Consider the following 24521-nt stretch of genomic DNA (forward strand, 5'->3'; position numbering starts at 1 on the left):
TCACACAGGTATCATTGTTGTAGCAGCATGCCCTGTACGAGCCAAAATTTCATGTGTGACATACACATTTCTCGAAGACCTATTATTCTGCCCCGTTCGAAGGTATTAATGTGCTGATTTTGCGCCTTTTGATGTCAACAAGGCTTACTGGCACTAAGTCTCACGTTTTCATCTTCACTTTACTGGAGTAACACTACCACACGCGAGGGCTTAATGATAAACACAATAGGGGGCACTGCTGGGCCTACGTGACTGCCATCTCTTTGCAAACTCTTATTCCTGGTACACTGTTCTACTCATCCTCGATATTTGGTAGCATTCGGGTCATTCTTTCTGGTATTGCAATTTTCACAAACGGTAGTGTATGGCATAACGACTTCCTTAATTTCATTAGGGTCTATAATAATATTATATTCATTGATATGTATAGTACAGGGTTGAAATATCGTGTAAGAACAATTTAGATCAACAAAATTTTAAAGTTAGAAGTTTGTGTCATGAGATCGATTTTGAGTAACTTATGATGTAGAATGATGATGCAGGAGGTGATGGTAATAATGTAGGAGAGCAGGATGGAGTGCCTAGGATATCATTACATGCAATACATTACGTTGCAACTTACGACATTCATTCGCCTCTTTGTCCTTGTTTTAACAGTATTTACAGAGAAAACCTACTAGTTTAAAGTCTTTGCAATATATCTCTTTTCCGCAGTGTAGCGCAGTTGACATTAAACTTGTCTTTCTAATTCACAGAATAAAAATCTTGCAATATGCATTTAGTGACCAACATTTCTTTAATATTGGGAACAGCAATTGTATGGAGTAGTATCTTTTCCGCAAGTGCACAATGTGGAGGTGGTAGCTCAGGAGTGAGTAAATATACTCTTCAGGAAAAAGGAAAACGATCTACAACCTCTATCCTACGAACATCATTTGTTTTTGATACAGTGGCGTGTGCAGCAGTGGCTTCTAGCATGGGAGCAGCAGCTTTTAATGTGATGAACATTGAATGGAACAAAACAGTGCAGTGTGAGGTGTTAAGTGGTACAGAAGGAACTCTTGAAGATAAGGACAAGTTTTCTTACTATGCGAATCCTAAACGTAAGTGATTAAATCCATCTCTTTTCTAAGATATAATTAAACCAACAATGCTTTGGCGTAATGGCGGCTTTTAAGAGAAGTCACTTCGGTATCTAATTTTTGCATACAGCTTTCTTAAGCTGCATAAATCTTTCTTCCTTTCGTGTGTAGGCGTAAAATCTAAATTTTTCTCTATGCGACTTCAATCAAGAGCCGCCACTGCGTTGGAGAAAGGTGTAGTTAAGCAATTCTTGACAGTGTGCTGACCATTCCTATTGAATAGACAGCATTTAAGGTAAATAGTTCTATTATTATTTGTACAGGGGGAATAATTTAGTTTCCGGGAGTGGGGTATGATCAACAACGAAATATAAACAATTTATATCAATCGATTCAGCTTGACAAAACGAATCGATCGATGCCCATTTTAACTACTTCCGATTTAATGAGCCTAATTTAGTTTCCGGAGGTGTACTTCCGGTTAACCACTTCCGGTTTCGTGAGTCTAATTTAATTTTCGGGGGTGGGGTATAATCGGCAACGAAAATATACAATCTATATATCAATCGATTCAGCTTGACAAAAGGAATCGATCGATACTGATTTAACTACTTCCGGTTACGTTAATTTCTTTCGACTTTTTCTTTTTGTTTTTTCTTTATCTCATTTTTTACTTTTTGTCAAAAATCCTTGTAAAGAAATATAAATCTGGTAAACTTAACTAAGAAAGTCGAGTGTCTTCAAAGAAACAAATGTTTTGGGGACAACGTTTAAACAATAATATGAGCACGTTCTTTGCAACGTCAACATTTAAGAATTATTATATATATTGTTTTTTTTAAAATTAAAAATTTGAAAGACCAGTCAGAATTGGCTCACCCGACTTTATTTTGTAAATAACCTTTAAGATTTTTTTCGAAATAAAATATTTTCTCTCCAAGCCACTCAATAAGAAAGGAAAAATAAACAATATGCTTGAGTTTTACATCGAAATCTAAAGGCAGAAAAAGCAGTGTGAAGACCAGTGTGAAGTTGACCACCAAATGTATCCTCAAATGTATCCTTTTGTATTTCGAAAAAGATGATTTTTATCTTCAAAATAATCAACAACAGACAAGAAGTAAACCACCTTCATCAACTTTATTTCGTAAATATATCCTTATGTTTCTTATAAATGAAATTACTTTTGTTCCAAAGTATTAAGAACAAACTAATATCAAACTATTAATTTTGGACTTGAATTGAAGACCCATTCTAAATTTATTTTGTAAATCTCTCTTCCTATTTTTCGAAAGAAAAAATGATTTTCTCTTCAAAATAACCAATAACAATTATCTTCTGCTTAGATTCTAAATTTGACTGTGAGATCAGTGTGAAGTTTCATCACCCATTCCTTTTGTAAATACATTTCGTTTTTCGAAAACAATTTTTTCTTCAAAATAATGAATAATCGCACATCAAACGAGTGATTTTAGTTTTAAATCGAAATTTGTAAGTAGAGGGACCTGGCTAAATTTGACCACATCTCAACTTTATTTTGTAAATATTTCCTTACGATTTTCGAAACAAGGTAATTTTTTTCTTGAAATCAATTAATATGAACAAAAACACCAGAGGTGCAAAAAGTGCAGCCAAGTTCTTCAGCCTCAAAAAGTGTTGAGATGAGGATGGATGAGCCAAGTTCCTTGGCCACTGCATCTGAAAGGGACCTGGAACTTGGCGCGAAGTGTCTAACATATTCGAATACATTAAGATGTGTGTTCCTAGTTTCACGGCCGGGACATTTCAGTCCTAAGGCTAGTGGTGACCCCCAAATCCACCACGCTCACAAGCACCATTCCTAAGGTTTGTTAACATCATTTACTTTGACACTTCGTGGAGGAATATAAGTTTTCCTTGTCTGGGTTTCGAACCACCAATCTTACTGCAGTATTCTGTATATGTGCTTTAGCTCATTAGCAAAGTTGATATTCCTAAGATTGATGGTGGTCCCAAACCCACCATGCCCACCACCACTATCCCCAAGGTTCCTTAACATCATTTTCCTTGACACCTCGCGCCAAGTTCCAGGTCCTTTTCAGATGCAGTGGCCAAGGAACTTGGCTCATCCATCCTCATCTCAACACTTTTTGAGGCTGAAGAACTTGGCTGCACTTTTTGCACCTCTGGTGTTTTTGTTCATATTTCACTTCTTTTTGTAGTTTACCATGTCAATATCGTATATTGGAATTCTCAATTGTGGCATATTGCTGGATTTAAATTTAAAATTGTACATTTTTAAAGGAGTCATAATGTGTCACATACAACATTAGTTCCCAAGGGCTCTCCCAGCGGGAATCGAACCCAAGACCTGTACAAGAAAGGCGCACATGCTAGCCACTAGAACAGCGGGGAGGATTTATTCTCACATATATTTGTCAGAGCGTTATGTCCAAACGAGATTCCAATTCATTTACCCGAACTACAAAATCACGATCGCTAACATCTCATTTTTCATTGCCTAAATACGAAGAGTATCAACAGGGCCCAAAACCCTTGATGCTGAATCCTCGCTGCTACATCACTAGACATAGCTGGTGTTTCAATATACCTAGTTGTTCTCTACGTTTTCACATTGCGAAATTACGGAGTTCATTACATGACGCGCAGTTTCATACTGCCTCGGGTTTTCCTTCCAATGATATACACCTTTCAAATAGCTTGTAAACTTAATAATATTTGCTACCAACATATCCTAACTGTATATAAAGCTACATGAACTGGCATAAATTAAAGGGGAGCTTCCAGTTGACGTGGAAAGTTGAAATGGTGAAGGGGGATGAAGAATTTTCCCATGTTATTTAAATGGGTCTTTTTTTTTATTATTTTTTTTACATATAATCTCATGTTTTAGGAACTTGGAATTGGAATAAAAAATTGAAATTCGGTATGCTTGTACGTTTTCATTAGTATTATCTAAGTAAATCAGTAAAAATAAACAATTTCAACTTTAGAGTGGTTTTCTGGGGAACTGTAAAATCTTTCCCATGGTACGTATTTATATGGGACACCTTTTACACCCCAAAATTATACGGCACTTCTTGTAGGGCTACAATGACTAAATTTGACGTGATTGTAGTTTTTCGGAACTAACCGAAAGAAAAATTGCCAAAAGTGAATATGTTTAATTTTTAGGGAGTCTAAAGGGGAGATGAAGAAATTCCCCATGCTATTTAAATAGGCCTTTTTGTGACAAATAATCTCATATTTTAGGTACTTGAAATTGGAATACAAACGTGAAATTCGGTATGCTTCAACGTTTTCGTTAGTATTACCTAAGTAAGTCAGTAAACGAAAATATCCAAATTTAGAGTGGTTTTATGGGGAACAGACAAACCTTTTCCATGTTATTTATATTGGACGTCTTCTAAACCCCAAAATGTCTAGGCACTTCCGGCAGGGTTAGAATGATGAAATTTGGCACGATTGTATCCTCCCGGGACTAACCAACAGGAAAATTGCTAAAATTGAATATTTTTAATTTTTAAGGAGTCTCAAGGAAGATGAAGAAATCACCATGTTATTTAAGTAGGCGTTTTCCTGGAATACAAAATCTTATCTTTTAGATAGTCGAAATAGGAAAAGAAACTTGAAATTCGGGAATTGTAAGCTAAGAGGTGTGAGGAAGTAGGACGAGCAAAGGCGAGGGTGTGGGGGCGAACCCCCGAAGGGCAAATTCAGAAAATATGAAGAGCAAAAGGCACGAAATTCACTGTTGATGAAAAGTCTGATACGTAAGAGATTCTCACACTGTTCACAGATAGAGACACGAAGTATCAAGAACATTTTTACATAACAACTGTGGTAACTATAACTCTGATACCAATATATTTACGAAATCGGTTACATTTTGTTGCTGGTCTAACATAAATTCGAACAATTGGATTTCTCATTTCTTCGAAAACTTCATTAATTTTAAACATTCTCACCTCTACATTATCTTACTTATCAAATTAATTTCAATATCTATTTAATAGGAATGACTGCAATAAAGGAAAAATATTCACCGAAAAAAGACAAAATATTGGCTTTCCTTGTCTGGGTTTCCAACCACGAAATTTACGGCAGTATGTACGTGTCTTAGCCCACGGTTTTAAAAGTTAACTGATTCACAGAACGTGCCTCATTAACTTGCTTAACTACTTATTACTAGCTTTCACTTATTTTACTCACACACTGAGAAAAACTGTATGTGGCGTACGTAAAAACGTTTGCTACATGTCTAAATCCTGTAGTTGTTGGACTTAACGTACACTGAACGTATAACTGAAAAGTATATTTGAGCGTACCTTCCGTATAAGTGTTCCGAATAAACGTACTTTTTACACGAACGAAAAGACTGTACGTAGGCGGTCAGGATCTCACATACAGATGGCCGTATGTAACTTATAGCTGACGTACGTAATGTACGGATGACTGTTAGATATCAGACATCCTGCAACGACATTGTGTAACATCTAAGCGGGAAAGAGGTATGGATAACGTATGTTAAGTATAGCCAATACACCAGCGAGGAGGGCACCAACTCGACCACTCAGACGATTGACAACATTATCACTATGCACATGATGTGTTCAATAACGGAATCATTCCCGATTTCTGATTGTACATAAGGACAGTTTTTTTTTTTTTTTTTTTGCTAATGAAAAAATTTCTGTAGCAAATTCCTCAAATTTCATTTTCAAGCCGTTATAGTGTACCTTTATGGAGAGTTTCGCATCTTTATCCCATTAAGAAGTACCTAATGGCTATGGACAGTTTTTTGCCCATAAAAATTCCCATAGTACATTCCTTAAATTTGGAACCTTTATTTACACAGGTCATTACATAAGATAGGTACCATTATGCAGAGTTTCAAATCTCTATCTCATTTAGGAGCACCTAATCAATGATGAGTGAGTAAATGAACCTATCTCTGTTTGAGAAAGGCAAAATTTTTCACCCATAGAAAATTCCATAGCACATTCCTTAAATTTCGGATATTTTTCATATTCAAGCCATTATAAGCTACCTTCGTGTAGACATTCACATCTTCATCTCATTGGGAAGTACCTAATGGCTACGGACAATTTTTCGTCTATAAAAAATTTCCCATAGCACATTCGTCACATTTCGGACTTTTTCCATACTCAGGTCATTATAAGATATCTTTTTGCAGAGTTTCACGACTTATCTCATTGGAAATACAAAATCAATATGATGAGCGAGTGAGTGAACCGATTTCTGCTTGACTAAGAGGCAGTTTTCACCCATAAAATTTTTACATAGCATTTCCTTAAATTTCGGACATTTTCCATACTCAAATCATTATAAGGTACCTTTATGCAGAGATTCATCCTTCTATCTCATTCAGAAGTACCTAATTAATGCTATGAATGAGTCAATCATTGAGTAAATCGATTTCTGCTTGGATACGGACAGTTTTCACCCATAAAAATTTCCTTTAGTACATTACTTAAATTTCAAACTTTTTCCATACTCAAGTCATTATGAGGTACCAATGTACAGACTTTTACGTCAATATTTCATAAACAAGTACTTAATCAATGTGACGAGTGAATGAATGAACCGATATCTGCTTGGCTAAAAATAGTTTTTCACCCATAAAATATTCCCATTACACATTCCTCACATTTAAGACTTTTTTCACACTCAAGTCATTATAAGGCACCTTTATGCACAGCTTCATGTCATTATCATTGGAAACTAACAAATCAATGTGATGAGTGACTGAATGAACCGTGCTTTGCTAAGGACAGTTTTTCGCCCATGAAAAATTTCCAATAGCACATTCCTCACATTTCGGGATTTTTTTACACTTAAGCCATTATAAGGTACAGTACCTTTATGCAGAGTTTCACGTCTCTATCTCATTGGAAAGTACCTAATCAGTTTGATGAGTGAGAAGACGAACATATGTATGTTTGGCTAAGGACAGTTTCTCGCCCATAAAAAATCCCATAGCACATTAATCACATTTCGGACTTTTTCTGTACTCTAGTCATTATAGGATGCTTCTATGCAACGTTTCACGTCTATACCTCATTGGGAATTATCTAATCAATTTGATGATTGAGAGAATGAAACGATTTCTACTTGGCTAAGAACAGTTTTTCGCCAATAAAAAATTTATTATAACACATGCCACACATTTCGGAATTTTTCTATGCTCAAGTCATTATAGGGTAACACTATACAAAGTTTCACGTTTCTATCTCATTGGGAAGTATCTAATCAATTTGATGAGGGAGAGAATGAAGCGATTTGTGTTTGACTAAGGTCAGTTTTTCGCCCATAAATAACTCCCATAGCACATTCCTCACATTTCGGACTTTTTCCATATTCAAGTCATTATAATGTACCTTTATGCAGAGTTTCACGTCTCTATCCCATTGGGAAGTACCTAATTAACTTGATAAGTGAGTGAGTGAATCGATTTCTTGCTTGGCTAAGGACAGTTTTTTTTTACCTATAAAAACTTTCCCGTAGAACATTCCTCAAATTTCGGATTTTTTTCATACTCAAGTAATTATTAGGTACCTTTGTGCAGAGTTTCACGTTTCTGTCTCATTAAAAAGTACCTAATCAATTTGATGAGTGAGTGAGTGAAACGATTTTTTTTTCATGGCTAAGGACAGTTTTATGCTCATGAAAGATTTCCCATAGCACATTTCTCATATTTCGGACTTTTTCCATACTCAAGTTATTGTAGGGTACCTTTATGCAAAATCTCAAATTTCTATCTCATTGGGAAGTACCTAATCAATTTGATGAGTAAGTGAGTGAAACGATTTTTTTCCTGGCTAAGGACAGTTTTTTGGCTATAAAAATTTCCTATAGCACATTCCTCAGATTTCGGACCTTTTTCGTACTCAAGTAACTATAAAGTACCTTTATGCAGAGTTTCAAGTTTCTATCTCATTGGTAAGTACCTAATCAATTTGATGAGTGAGTGAGTGAAATGTTTTTTTCCTGGCTAAGGACAGTTTTTTGCCTATAAAAAATTTCCCATAGCACATTCCTCAGATTTCGGACTTTTTCCATACTCAGGTCGTTATAGGGTACTTTTATGCAAAGTTTCAGGTTTCTATCTTATTGAGAAGTACCTAATCAATTTGATGAGTGAGTGAGTGAAACGATTTTTTTTCCTGGCTAAGGACAGTTTTTTGCCTATAAAAAATTTCCCATAACACATTCCTCAGATTTCGGATTTTTTCCATACTCATGGTGTTATAGGGTACCTTTATGCAAAGTTTCAGGTTTCTATCTCATTGGGAAGTAGCTAATCAATTTGATGAGTGAGTGAGTGAAACGATTTTTTTCCTGGCTAAGGACAGTTTTTTGCCCATAAAAAAATTCCCATAGCACATTCCTCAGATTTCGTACTTTTTCCATACTCAGGTTGTTATAGGGTACTTTTATGAAAAGTTTCAGGTTTCTATCTCGTTGGGAAGTACCTAATCAATTTGATGAGTGAGTGAGTGAAACGATTTTTTTCCTGGCTAAGGACAGTTTTTTGCCTATAAAAACTTTCCCATAGCACATTCCTCAGATTTCGGATTTTTTCCATACTCATGGTGTTATAGGGTACCTTTATGCAAAGTTTCAGGTTTCTATCTCATTGGGAAGTACCTAATCAATTTGATGAGTGAATGAGTGAAACGATTTTTTTCCTGGCTAAGAACAGTTTTTTGCCTATAAAAAAATTTCCCAAAGCACATTCCTCAGATTTCGGACTTTTCCCATATTTAGGTCGTTATAGGGTACCTTTATGCAAAGTTTCAGGTTTCTATCTCATTGGGAAGTACCTAATCAATTTGATGAGTGAGTGAGTGAAACGATTTTTTTCCTGGCTAAGGACAGTTTTTTGCCCATAAAAATTCCCATAGCACATTCCTCAGATTTTGTACTTTTTCCATACTCAGGTTGTTATAGGGTACTTTTATGAAAAGTTTCAGGTTTCTATCTCATTGAGAAGTACCTAATCAATTTGATGAGTGAGTGAGTGAAACGATTTTTTTCCTGGCTAAGGACAGTTTTTTGCCTATAAAAACTTTCCCATAGCACATTCCTCAGATTTCGGATTTTTTCCATACTCATGGTGTTATAGGGTACCTTTATGCAAAGTTTCAGGTTTCTATCTCATTGGGAAGTACCTAATCAATTTGATGAGTGAATGAGTGAAACGATTTTTTTCCTGGCTAAGGACAGTTTTTTGCCCATAAAAAAGATCCCATAGGACATTCCTCAGATTTTGGACTTTTTCCATACTCAAATTGTTATAGGGTACCTTTATGCAAAGTTTCACGTTTCTATCTAATTGGGAAGTACCTAATCAATTTGATGAGTGAGTCAGTGAGTCAGTGAGCCTGAAAACTGCATATTTTGGGGGTCCAGTACTCGAATATGGTTTAAGATAGGAATGTGAGATTTTGCATATGAGTACATCTGTGCAATATCTCCTTATATTCTAAATTTCATGTTTCTACCCTTAATAGAATCGTTTTTACAAAGCCTCGAAATCGGCGATTTTACCCAAAACTCTTGTTCGTGTATAATATGCTTACGGCAGTGCAGGCTAGTTTTCATTTGCTTCGCGGAACTTGGCTGCCATGCACTGCCGTGCATGTTGATACGAAACGAAAAACAAATGATTGGCTTTACTTTCAAGTTTAAATTTGAAAGTTTAGGGGAGGCCAGTGTGAAGTTGCCTCCCAACATTATTGGGCAAATATCCCATTACTTTTTTTTTTTTTTTTTTGAAACAAACGATTTTTACTTCAAAACAATCAATATCAAACGAAACACAAATGATTGGCTTCGATTTCGAATCGAAATTTGAAAATGGAGTGCCAGTGTAAAATTGTCCTTTGCCTCAACTTTATTTTGGAAATATCTCTTTATATTTTTCGAAACAAATGAGTTTTTCTTTAAAACAATCAATAACAAGAGATGTATTTTGGTTTCGAATCGATATTTGAAAGTAAGGGCCAACTTCACATAGGTGACCCTAGTGACCGCTGATGCAACAACCTAACCGAAATAAAACACATCAAAATTCTTAATGTTCTCTGTTCATGTAATTGCTTTTTCATGTATGTTTCTGTTCTGTTCTTAAGGAAAAAGACCTGCTAACTAACTAACTAACTTTATGACCTGTAGAGACTAGAGGTTCAATGCTGCGTTCACAAAAACTATCCATTCACTACTGTCCTTAGACAACAGGATCCACTTTCTACTTTGTATTCCTATTTCTGCAAGATCCATCTTAATATTGTCCTCCCATCTTCGACTAAGTCTTCCTATGGGCCTTTCTCCAATTGGATCTCCAGTTAAAACTTTGAAACCGCTCCTACTTTCTTCCTTCTGGCTACATGATCTGCCCACCTGAGCCACCTAGATTTCATAACAATGTTTGGTAAACGACATAAGTTATGCAGTTTCTCGTTATGAAGTTTTCGCCATTTCCCGTTCCTGTCCGAATATTCACCTAGGGATTTTATTCTCAAATACTCTGTCTGTGTTCTTCTCTCAGAGAAAGCGACCAGTTTCGAAACCATACAGCACAAGAGGCATGATTATCGTTTTATAGATTTTAAGCTTCAAATTCTACGACAGAATTCTCGAAGATAAAATATTTTGATCTGAATAATAACACGAATTCCCTGCTTACAGTCGAGATCTTATTTTTTCGTAGATATGGTCTTGGTCTGTTAATATTGACCCTAGATATTTGAAAGTATCAAGTTTGTTGAAAAAATTCTTTGATTTTTGACATTTTTCCATAATTTTCAGTATTACGATCTCGGCTGATTTCCATGTATCTACTTTCCCATGTTCCTGCAAGCGTTTAATAAAATTACCTATTCGTTTCTTTCCACTGTTTTTCTATCATCACATATCAGATTTACATAATCATCATATGGCATAACCTGATGAATATCATTCAGTTCTAGACCCCTGGTTGCTTTCTTTGAATTTCCTTATAGCATATTGCAGAACGAAGTTGAATAACTACGACAACAACATACCTCATTATTTTAGGTTATTTTCAACGTGAAAGCTCATGGAAAAGTATTTTCCATCGCGGGCATTGTTATTGAACTCATTTAAACACATCTTAAACTAACTAGTTTCTTTTTCAGTACACCAATTTTATTAAGAATGTCGTGGGCTGTTTCCCTTTTAACCGAGTCATAGGACTTTCTAAAATCAATAAACAATTGATGTATTGGAGTATTGTATTCCCATTTTTTTCGAGTATTTGTAAAATGGTAAATATCTGTTCGATAGCCAATCGCTTTCGCCTAAATCCACACTGATAATCTTCAATATCTTTGTCTCCGTATTTGGTCAATCTTGCAAGCAGAATATTTAAGAGGATTTTATAGGATGTTGACAGAAGAGAGATGCCTTGATAGTTATTACAGTCAGTTTTGTCAGCTTTCTTATGGATTAGAACAATGATTGATTGTGATAATTTCTCCTTTTTTCACATAAGGAGATGATGTGTAACTCCTCCCACAATTTTTCCTTCCAGTCAGCCGAAATTTCGTTTACACGTGAAGGTTTGTGTTTGATTTCTTTGTAGCAATTTCTATTACTGCCCTGTTGGGCACTGGGATATCTGGTTCTGCTATATGACTTTCTCTTTCTCCGCAATCATTACTGACAATTGTTCCATTGGCTTTCTTTAATATAAAAGCGCGAGGTTGATAGTCTTTGTTAAATTCGTAGATGCCCTTATATAGTCACTCAGGAGAAGACCGAAGTTGAGGAATACCGACACTTCTAAGTTTACAATACTGTCGATTCTAACAGGAAGTGAAGGTGTTAGCATAATCAGTATTAAGTGAAACTGTGGGGTGTATGGAACGTATTTCTGTAAAAGTTTAAGAATAAGTAGAATTACTTGACGAAAAAGGTCTAAATTTATGAGGTAAGTTGTGAGAGATACGTGAGAAGTCAGGGGTCATTGTAAAATTTGAGTATGTTTTGTTAAGCTCTTGTTTGGAAGTAAAAGTTATATTGTTTAGTGGTCATGGTGGACAGTATATAGCGAAAGTTGTGCAATCACAGGTAGTTTGTTCATCAATGTTCTTTGCTACTAACTTGCATAAAATATAGTTAAGTGCAACATATACATTCGGGGTGCTTTCGACACTCACATTTGGGGCATTTTCGAGAGATGCATTTTTCCCTTTGGTTGTGAACGTATATATCAAAAATACTACATTAGTATTAACATATAGATAATAGAACGTCTGCATCCTTTTTTCATTGCATCACGGTTCGAAATTACACACGGAAAAGCATGAGATGCTCCTGGAATCTGAACAAAATGTCAGTAACCATAGAGGCCGTTAAGAATAAAATGCTACTTTTACTGATGCAAGAGCTTTTAAAGTCCCACGGATACGTTACGTGACAGGTTATTCAAAGTTAACTGCAAGAAACAATTTTGTTAACATACAATATTTGCTGAAAAAGACGAACACGCACTAGAAGAAAAATTAATTATATTAGACGCGTTTGGGTTCAGTCAAGAAAATAAGATGTGATAATGTAAAGCGAAGGACAATAGTGACAAACTTCTAATATCTGGATAGAAAAATAGTAAAACAGAAAAATCAAAAGCTAGTGAATCCCAGAAGAATGTGCAGATACATAAAAATGTTGCAAAACACAATAACAAAAATGATAAAACTAAAAAAAAAAAAAAAAAGTGCTATCTGCCGAGGTTGGTTTTACGGCAAAAGCAATCCTTCTGATTGGATGCAATATACAAAATACTTCAATAGTTGCACGAGGACTGTGTTCCTTATTCAGACGATCCCTTCTTTGGGTGTCAACAATGTGAAATCTCAGACAGACATGAGTGCTCTTTCCTGTATATGAAGCTAACACTAATATTTTAATCAATAGCCATACCGCTACTTTTGATAGCATATGATTAACATAAATTAATAAGTACTTTTTATGATGTATGGAATCTTTGTGCTCTCTGCACTAGCTCACATTTAGCATATTACATTTTTAATGAAATTAATGTTTCACATATTTCTTGTAACGGAACACATTTTTGCAATTATTCTTTCCCTTATTTGTAACTCAGTGACATTTTAAAATATTTTTGTAGCTGTAAATAAAGGAATTCTACATTAGTAAACTTATAGATTTTCGTGCTTTTTTAAAGCACATGAACTACTTTACAAACAGTAATGTGTGTTGTAGAATTATTAGCGACACAATCATAGTACATAAGGTTTTAATGTTGATGTCGATTTTATCCCAACAACCTGTCGATCTTCCACATAGAGTAGGGTAAGTCTGATACTTCATCTTTCATTTTAATTGAGGTTCCACAGTCACATACAGTATTGCTTCTGTGTAACATGTATTGTATCTGTCAAGTAGTTGAAATAGTATACTTAACCATGGGCTATAATTCGTTTCTTTACTGATTCATTACAATCTTGTAGTAGTGCCAATGTCCTTAGGGTGTCGGTATTGCTCCAAATGACCATACTTGGGTCGAATGCTTTTGTCTGTATTGATTTAAGTTCTGCACTACTTTAAAATAAATAACAGCTGATTAAACCCCATCCTCTGTAACTAAATTAGGCTTACTAAACAGGAAGTGGTTAACCGGAAGAACTTAAAATCGGTATCGATCGATTCGTTTTGTCAAGCTGAATCAATTGATATATAGATTGTATATATTTCGTTGCTGATTATACCCCACCACCGGAAACTAAATTAGGCTCAGTAAGCCGGAAGTAGTTAAAATCGGTATCGATCGATTTGTTTTGTCAAATTGAATCGATTGATATATATATTCTATATGTTTCGTTGTTGATTATACCCCACCCCCGGAAACTAAATTATTCCCTGGACAGGAAATATTTAGGGAATAGTAACTATGCATGGACGTGGCAAAATGTGCTTCGTTTATAGTGTAGATTTGCTGGGTGTGTAGATATAATAAAAAGTTTGATGATTTTACGATGAGTTGAACTGACTGAGTTGGCAATTATAATAATTTGGAGGTTTTGGATATTTTGTAGCATCTTGAGAATTCATTACATGGCTATAGAGGATATTTCTTAATTGATGTGGAAATAAAAGAAATAACAATTAGAGTTGTGGACGATCCATTCATATTGAGAAATATTAGGCTTCATAATTTTTGATCGTGTTTGGACCTTGTTTCTCTCAAAGTATATAATGACGCACTTGGAGCTGCCACTAACCATGACACGCTCGGGAGAATAATACTCCCGGAAGGACGTTTTATTTGCGCACTACCCTAGCTAGCTGTTTTACGCACTACCCTAGCCAGCTGTTTTAAGTCACAAAATTTATATAATGGGGGTCAAGGTGGAACAAAACGAGCCCTGCGGGACTTCTAATTGTTCCTACTACTTCTCCTCCTGCTACTGCTATTACTACTTCTACTCCTATTCCTCCTCCTCCTTCTCCTCCTCCTACGACTACTATTACTACTTATGTAAAATGAAATGAAATCTTTGAGTTTTACGTCCCACGGTTATGCCGGTTAGGCTAAAGGAGACGGTGATAATGAGAAATGGATGAAATGGTGGAATGAAGAAAGTGGGAGGAAACGGGAGAACCCCGAGAAAACCCACGCACACGGTGTTTGTCCACCACAAAGTTCACTTGGCGGGGGCTGGGATCGAACCCGGGACCCCAAGCACCAGAGGTGAACGCTCTACCACTGAGCCACCGCGGCCCCTACTACTTATGTGCACAAAAGTAAGTAAATCACATTTTTGAGATTATTTTCATCTTATTGTAATGAAAAAGTGTTATGAAAAAATTTTTAAAAATTAAAAAACTTTCCTTGGGCCGGGTTTGCACCCACTCCGAAAGCGACTAGCCCGTAGCGCCAGCATGCTCGTCCACAGCAGCAAGCGTTTGATTTCTGCTATATTTATGCTACGTGGCAAGAAACAGATAATGGCAACCAATCAGAACCGTGTACTTAGTTCCTATTCCCGAGCTAGTCTTCCACTAACCTAGTAATCAAGTATCAATTTTTCATTGAACATTTCGATCAGCAGAGAGAAAAAAGCTAATAAAATGCTGAATGTTTCATTAAACTCACTTTAGATAACGTGCCACTTTAATTCTCAAACAAGATTTGACAAGTCTGCCGTAGCCCATCGTCACCTTCCTTTGCCTAAGGATCTATTTCCTGTAAAGCAAACAACAAAAATAAGTAAAATTATCGAACATAGTTCAAGTAATCCTTAGTTTCTTGTTATTCAAAAATGAAAACTAAAAGTGTGTTACTATTTTAATAGCAAGGGGATTCAGGATCTACATCCTCAAAATTACACTAGATTAAGATCATTTTATCACATTTTCTAAGTCATTATAGTAAAGGTTCTTTCACATAATGACACTCCTTAAAACTTTCTGAACAGATCCTTGCTCTTAGTCAACTAAATCCAATTAGTTATCCTCTAATTGCTGAACTATATATATGTCTTGATGTTTTGGTAACAAGTTTTACTAGAACCTATGTAATGTGTTATAGTTTTTAAGATTTCCAAACAATCATAATATTGTAGTGAAGGGTTTGTAGTCCTGAATAAATTAGAATTTGGCATTTTCAGAACATCTTCATTCACGTTTTTAAAATGGCTCCTACATCAGAAATTTGTTTTTGGATGTTTGTTCGCCCTTACGTGCATGGACCAAGCTGCTACACCTTTCAAAGGAATGATTAATTTTCAGGTTTTCAAGAATTTCGTTACGCTTTCTTATTTTCCCTTACGTCCTTAATAAGTGTAGTTTTACTTAATGAAAAACAAATCGAAAATTAAAATTTCAGATCTAGCTATTTTCGTAAAATTTCATACATCAATTTGAAATTGCCGACATTGGCATTTTTCGATTCACTGGGAGAAATCGAGAAAAAATTTACAGAACGTGCATAATTACTTCGCATTATCCTCTTAAAAATGATTCCAACGAGTATGATTGAAGTTTCAAAATTAATATGCAATTAATTACCCTACCATATTGCATCATCAAAGAGATCATTAATATCATTTTCACAACTTTTCAATCATTTTGTTTTCCCGGCGGGAGCTCATGTGGTTCGGATTCCACGTTAATCAGTAGGTCCACGTCTCATATAGCCTCGCTGCTGAACGGGACGCTAAACTAAAATCACCACCACCAAATCAATCATTTTGTTCAATTTCTGTAAATTAATACGTCGCGGGTCGCTAATGACTAATATGTGATCATTCATTCTCAATTTTTCAGATACGACTAAAAAGATTCTGTCTATGTTTCATAGATCAATGACGGACGATAATCTACATTCAGAAAGATTACTTTCACACAGATGTAATACGATAGGATTAGTATTGAGTGTAATTTGAATTGGTTATCGTTTGATGAACCCACTTAAGCATTATTTTCTCTTGACAGCTAGCGGTTTCATCTGTGCGCCTAATTCTCAATTGTACAAAATTTACGCAATGGACAAGGATTTTTCTTCAGCAAGATCAAAATGCCAAGCTGATGGATCAGATTTAGCTGATTTTCAATCGGCTGGAGATGGCCAAATCATGGCGACCTTTTGGAAGGAACATGCAGGTAGCTCCTACGCTGGCAGATCGTTCTTTGTTGGCTATGCTAAACAGAATTCAGAATCGCCGTTTAAATCTGTGATTGATGGTAAGTTTAGTAACTTTATTTGTTAGTCCTTAAGAATATTTTATGCCTATTTTCACAATGCTCTACTTCCATCAAGAATCTAGTATATTTCTACTACAAGGGGTCAGAGTATTGCCTCATATCGGAGCAATCTTGCTTGAATGGTGGTGTTATAATGAGTCGCATTTAATCAGTCCTTACACACGGAGTATCTTAATCCTAATAAAGTACACTTGGGCTCCTTATTTCAATTTCGATTCTTCATTTGACTTTTCGTTTTAAAATTCAATCATAAGAATAATATTATCTCATACGTGATCTACAGAACTCCTTCGATCTTAACTAAACTTGGTACTGAGGGAAGCCCGTAGCAAAAGTGAAAGGTAGGGAGAAGGGTTTTTTTCTCTTCCTATTTCTGTTTTTTTTTTCTGAGTAAGAAAGAATAAAAAGAAGAAAACAAGAGAGAGGGAGAGCACTTCTCGTTTTCCTTTCATCTTTCCCTCTCTCTCTTTCTCTCTTTTTGAAAAAGGAAAAGAAAAAGAAAGAAAAATTGCATCCCCTTTCTTTTTCTTTTTTCGGTAGAAAAAAGAAAGAGATTTTTCTCTTTTCTTTTTATTTTGGTACATGTATGTCCCGGGGTTTGGACCCCCGAAATCCTGACTTTTCTGTGAATTTATTCTAACTTCAGGAAAAATTTTACAAATTTTAATATAATTTATCCTTTTATTGAATACTGATCTTCCTCGAAATGCTTTAAATCTCTTCCGAAATACATTTTTATTTACGTCTCTGCCAATAGACAACAATAGACAACTGGAAGTATAAGGGAGACTGAAACTAGTAGGACCCAGTCCCCCAGGTCACCCACTACCTATGAGCCTGTATGGAGGTAGACCTTAAGGTGGATCACTAGATGTTCTCGGTGCTATGCTAAACACTGCTTGAATAGTGCTACGTTGCCAGGTACTGTCGAGTGTTTACTGGTGCCAGATAATAAAGGAAGTAATCATGGAATTCTGCTTGGATACTTACCGGAGAAATTAGTTTTCGACCCTTACCGCAATTCACAGCTAAGTTCCACTTCTCGAATTGCAACGCTAGAATCTAGGAATTAAATGTACAAATTTGGCAAGAACGCATTATAGCGTTCTGCGCAAGTTTCTTCTCCAAATCTATTTCCTTAAATGTAAATTAATATTTAAATAAAATGTGAAACATAACATGAAAAATGTTCAAGCAATATAACTATTTCGTAATAAGATCGTTACTTTAAAGTACTTTACACATTCAAATAAACATTTCATAAAATTGAGCACTTCTAGTAAGATCTAACAGCAAGTGCCATCTTGTGTGCTCATTGTAAAACGAATCAAATATTTTCTTTTATTTGTTACCTTTTTCGATATCAGAAGACACAACTAAATGAATCAGTGTCTTGTGTTGTAGCTGAAACAAGTTTATCTCATAACTAACTAACTCTATGGCCTATGGAACCCGGAGGTTCAATGCCGCGTTCACAAAAGCTCTCCACTGACTTCTATCCTTAACTAACTGCATCCAGTTTCTACTTTGTATTCCAATCTCTGCGAGATCCATCTTAATATTGTCCTCCCATCTGCGCCTAGGTCTTCCTAATGGTCGTTTTCCGATTGGTCTTCCAGTCAAGACTTTGAAAGCGTTTCAACTTTCTTCCATTCTAGCTACATGACCCGCCCACCTAAGCCTCCTGACTTGACGACCCTAACAATGTTGGGTAAACCATATAAATTATGTAGTTCCTCGTTATGAAGTTTCCGCCATTCCCCATTGTAACGTGCCCGTTACAAGTCACAGGAAAAAAAAAAAAGAAAAAAAATGTAAAATCTTCGATAAGAAAAATGGTAAAATTACTATTATTGTATTTAATATTATGTGTTACAGCAGGAGACATAAGTTTATATAAAAGAATCATCTTCGAATTTTTTAAAAATTTAAGAGAGAAAGAATTAAATGTAAAAATAACGCTTGTGAGAAGATTTCCTTTGCCTTTCGTAACCGAGAAATATCAAGGTCTTGGCTTATGCGCTGGTCGTTGACTGCGCATGGTCACGGCTTTGCGGCCGCAAGTAGCTGGCCACGGCTAGCTCACTTTAGTGATGGGCACTATCGAATACTTTTTCCTATCGAATGATCATTCGATAGTTGTTTTGAACTATCGATAGTTTTTATTCGATAGTCCGATAGTTTTTTCATTCATTCAAATATCGTGTTCTTAACGTGCTTCTCTGCTACCTAAAAATTCATTCGATAGTCTGACTGACAAATGTACACTGGACTAGACTCCCTGGAGTCTCTAGGGAGAGGTCCGCAAATTAACAAGACGGTTAAAGAGGGAAGAGCGTTGTTTACAAGTAGAAGCAGAAGCGCGGTACCGCGTCGTTCGAATGAAAGGTCGGCGACTAAAGAAATTCGTTTCTCCTTTGAAGTGTTTATAACATTTTTCCCTCAGCTACTATTCAACCCAATCTCCGGTTTATTTTTTTTTTTTTTTTTAATTTTATGATGTTCATGCTATTATATCAAACACATTATTGATAACAGTAAAAGTGGAACAAAAAATACATTTCGAGAATGCAAAGATTGCTTGGCGATTTTTTTTCTCTGAAGCACTCTTTACTAAGGAAAACCAGGAAAAACCTCACTCAGACTGACCAGAAAAAGATGTTACATATTTTCGACCGAGTGACCCCACCGGGGATCGAACCGGGGACCGCTCGCACCAAAGGCGACTACACCACGCAGGGCCACGTGGTAGAATTGAAATAAGGATTGCAATTTCCTTAATTGTTGGGACTACAACAGTATTTGTGTGTAGAGTAGACAACTCGATAAAGAATATCTATTTTTTTTTAATTTTCATTATTTTCCCTTTATATATATATTTGTCTACTCAGATAGCTTATGATGCTAAACCTCTATCGGCAAAACTCTGTCTTCAACATTGGGGTGGAGGCTACGATCATTCCTTTTTTTCTAGTTATGTTTTAAATATTTACGATATAAAGTTGAAAAACAATAGTATAGAGCAGTAGTTCTCAAAGTGGGGTCCGCGGACCACTGGGGGTCCGTGGAATCTAGCCAGGGGTCCGTGACTCCTAAAAATTGAAATGTGTTGTAATAAAATGGAACTCACACCTGTTAGGCAAGAAGTATTTTTTCGGTTACTAAAGCAGTTACTAAAAAGAAAGCAATTAGAAATTACACCTACGTGTGTAAATTTAAATGTTTTCCTACTTTACTAAATTTCTGCCCTGAGCCTAGTCAACCGTTATATAGGACTACTTCAAGTGAGAGAGATTTCTTCTTTGTTAGGGCACTTTTTCAAGAGCAGTTGTACATTAACTGTACGATGCCTCGGAATTTCATGGATTTTAACTTCAAGTGGCGGAAAGTTCTCAGTACTACCACCAATTCCACATTAAAAAAAAAAAAAAAGTAAATGTTGTTCATTTCTATGCTTATAAACATCAATCCTCCTCCAATTCTGGTATTTAAAAAAATATAAAAAAAATATGAGAAACCCCTCCCAAAATATGTTCCTACATCCGCCACTGCGAGTAATTGGTGACTCAAATTGATTTGTCAGTACAAAGAGTTGTCTAAAAAGATATTGCAACATTTGATGCCTTTCCCTACCACTTACTTATGCAAGCAGACCTTTCCTGCTCTTTGCAGTATTAAAACTTTAAAGCGAAATCGTCTTAATATGGAATCGGACCTAAGATTGGTGGTGACAAAATTATTCCACATTTCAATGCAATTATGGAGAAACACAAAAGAATTTCATTTCTCACATTAGTGATCTCACAGATTTGAGAACGTTGTTTATCAAGTGAATTTCCTTTTTAAAAAAATGATTTTTAGTCTTGAAAGTTACCGTATTTTCAATTGAAATTTCCTTCAATAGGAAACAATCATGTATCTTTAGAATAAATTACTTATTGCATTATTTTTCTGGATCTTTTTCTTGTCAGTAATAATTCTAATTAGTATATTTTTAATAGCATGAGAAATTTCAAATTAGCATTGCAAGGGGGTACGCAGATCACTTCCCGAATGAACAGGGGGTCCGCAGCTCACTTTCCGAATGAACAGGGGGTCCGCGTTATCGGAAAGTTTGAGAACCACTGCTGTAGAGGATCAGGGAAGCAGAGTTGTCTTCAACACTGGAAGGAAGTCGGACAAAAATCACATTTTTCGCAAAAAAGCACATTTCAAATCGAATTATTGGGGGGGGGACATGTTCCCTTCATTCCCCCAGGATTTGGGCCAGTGCCTAAGAATAATATGATGACTGTGTATGCAGTCAGAAAGTGTCCTCAAGCCACTGGTATCATAATGTCCCTTGCGCTAACCAACCTTCCGCTTATCTCATAATACTATGCAAAAAAAAAAAAAAAAAAAAAAAAAAACGAATTTCCACTTAGAGGCATAACTGTTGAGCATTAAATTAGATTTCATTTCTACTTTAAATTCCCTAAGAAACATATTTTAAACATCACTAAGTTAAGAACCTATAAATATTTTCAGTCCAATTACGAAATTATAATATTTCCAGAAGAAAGAAAGATTAGTATTTTCAAAATTTTAATTACGGTAAGTAAAATCACAAGATTTTCCTCTTCGCAGCACATACTACATATATTTTATCTTTATCATAACTGGTGCGCGCTTGAAAATTGCTGAGATTAGCTGACAGTTGTCCACGTAGGGTAAATTAACTCTCCCCTTAGATCGGGGCATCTCTTTTCGGGATGCAATACCCATGGAACTTGAAGCGGAATTATACGCTCCCCTCTCTCCTCTGGTGACACGATAACGTTGTAAAATGAGCATATGTATGCAGTCACTTATTTCCTCAATTCTCCGTTGCCTGCCATTGGTTGAAATTCATTCGATAGTTTTTAACAGTCTGCTATTGGTTGAAATTCATTCGGTAGCGAAAAGCTAGTAGTGATATTAAGCCTTCTTCAGGGCCTCATAGAAAGACACTACGGCTCCTGATGTCTTAATATAACTATCTAGTACGAAACATTTCAACAGGCTGGAATTCACTCGCTGCTGTTCAGAAACATTCATTCACGTGGCCGGAATAGGGGATAATAACACTTCTGGTTTCTCCCTTTTAACATACAGCAAAGCAGCAGGGCCGCCTAACGGTAAACTATCGATAGTCTGGTCTGGAGAACGAAAGCAGTCTGTCAGATAGTTAAGCTCAAGTGTTTGCCTCTACAAAGAAAAAAAAAATCATTCGATAGTCTGTCGGGCCTATCGAATACATTCGATAGTACAAAACTATCGAATAATTCGATAGTATTCATTCGATAGTGCCCATCACTAGCTCACTTGGGCTGTGTTGTATGAACGGGTAACATCTGGAAGGATTAAGCTGTTCGAATGGATTATAAATCTAAATGGACGTTTCGTGTTGGTTCACGTTTCTTGTATTGAAGTCTTCGTTTGTAGAAGAGTGTGTTATAGAAGGAAATAAGAATATCCATTACAAGTGAGGATTATGATTATAGTGATATTTCATTTTCTGCAATATTTAGTGTATTTGCATATTTTTGAAAAATTAGTGAAAATAGTGTTGCTTGGAAATTTGATAAAAGTGTTGGAAGGGAGGCTTGGTTTAGTTCTCTCTGCTTCTATTAGCAAGCAAATTGCAGAAAGGTGCATGAGTAATAATCAGAATCACGTAATTATAATTGTGTCTGCGTTTTTTTTTCTCGATTTCGTGAATGTGGGAAATTGTGGATCTACGTCCCATTTTCTCAATTGAGTTTCTAATTGAATTGAGATCATTTAAATTGAATCCTGAGCATAACCTCACCTTACAGTGGAATATTCTTGTTTTGATAAGAGAGTCCGAGACAATTGAGGGCAGAGAAACTACTGAAAGTTGAGGTAAAAACGTGGATTTTCAGAGGTGAGTTAATTTTCAATTTTTCTATTAGATTGTCTGTCTACGTCTTTATGTGTATTCTGTGGGTTGTCTTGTTGGCTCCATTTGGTTAGGTTTTCAGTGGAATAATTATCGTGAATAAGCTCGGCAAATCCAGGGGAACAAAGGTGGAGGGATTTGTACCCGAAACCTATGAAATGTGCTATTCATCCTATGTTCATTACAGGTCTGAAATTCGTGTTTCTGATTCAAAGAGTAAAATCCTAAAGGCTTATTAATGCTGTTTTTGAATGCTGAAGAATTAATAGTAAAATTTGATTCTTTTTTTTTTAAAAAAGTAAACTTCGTTTGACTTGTTCGTGGTGTTTGGAGTATGTTTGACCGGTTTGTGTTTCAGATGTTTCGATGTTGCAACGCATTCAATTGAGTATAGCAAAGTTGTTTGCGGTTGTTTTTCGTCGGGAATTTTTCTGTTTTCAAACTAAATTGCGACAAATTAATAAAAATAATTTCTTTTTATGATAAGAATTTATGAAACTTTTTCTTCGGTTTGAGAGAAAGGGAAATCTTTACTCGATTAAAGGTACGAATTTATTTCTTATTTTTAAAGAAAGGAATATATTAGTACTAGACAAGACAGGTCCTAGACTGGCCTTGAGTGTTCATATTAGAGTTAAGTGTGAGAGGTCCTTGACTGGCCTCGAATATTTGCGTCAAACTTCAGAGGTTCCTGACTTGACTGGAGAATTTGCTTATTATTCAATTTTTGAAGATTTACAATTCAGCGAACATTCTTTGAATTATATTAAATATTTTTTTCTTTTCTCAAACTGAGAAATAAAATATTTATTGAATCCAGATTTTGACTTGGCAGCGAGAAGACAGATTAATTATTGTAATTTATTTGTAATAAACATTTATTTCCTGAATTGGTTGTGTTGTTATTTGTTTATATATATATACATATTTACTGTTAATTTGTGAACTATTACTCCTCTGGATTTCCGAATTGAAACAACAGCCTGAGCTATCCGGATGCTTGCTCGTGTAAAGCCCCTTCTGAGGCCAGGCTGGATTGGTTTTTCCCACCTTGTCCGCTAGGCTACGGATGGGGGCGTTACACCATTCACGTTCCTCTTGGGTCCGAATATTCGTCTCAGGATCTTGTTCTCAAATACTTTCAGTCTATGTTCTTCCCTCAGAGTAAGTGACCATGTTTCGCATCCATACAGAACAACAGGCATAATTATAGTTTTGTATATTTTAAGCTTCAAATTCCTCGACAGAATTCGCGACGACAAGAGATTTTGAACCGAATAGTAACACGAATCCCCTGCTTTGAGTCGACATTTAATTTCTTCGTGAATATAATTTTCCTCTGTTAATATTGATCCTAGATATTCGAAATTATCCACTTTATCAAAAGTATTCTTTAATATTTTAAAGCATCCATAATTTGCTGTATTCCGGTCCCGACGCACTTCCATGTATTTAGTTTTCTCTGCATTTACTTCTAAACCCATGTCCTTGCAAGTGTTTAATAAGATCTCTGCATTTCTTTCTATTGTTCTCCTATCATCCCCTATTAAATTTACATCATCAGCATATGCCATAACCTGATGAATACCGTTCAACTGTAGGCCCTGGTTGCTATCTTTGATTTTCCTTATAGCGTATTCCAGAACGAAGTTAAATAATAATGGCGACAACGCATCTCCTTGTTTCAGGCCATTTTCGACGTGAAAGCTCGTGGACAAAAA

The 24521-nt window shown here is 35.7% G+C and overlaps 1 protein-coding gene across 1 annotated transcript in view; it reads left to right on the plus strand.

The window, feature by feature from the left end:
- The first annotated feature begins 759 nt into the window (after nt 1-759).
- LOC145666086 (uncharacterized) overlaps nt 760-24521 on the plus strand; it is a 44015-nt gene continuing 20253 nt past the window's right edge. The window contains exons 1-2 of the mRNA XM_081733180.1: nt 760-1103; nt 16590-16838. Coding sequence (XP_081589306.1) covers nt 773-1103; nt 16590-16838 — 580 coding nt within the window. The 5' untranslated portion in view covers nt 760-772. The remainder of the gene's footprint in view (nt 1104-16589; nt 16839-24521) is intronic.

This window comes from Thermobia domestica, chromosome 12, assembly GCF_964235325.1.
Source record: "Thermobia domestica chromosome 12, izTheDome1.hap1.1, whole genome shotgun sequence".
NCBI lineage: Eukaryota > Metazoa > Arthropoda > Insecta > Zygentoma > Lepismatidae > Thermobia > Thermobia domestica.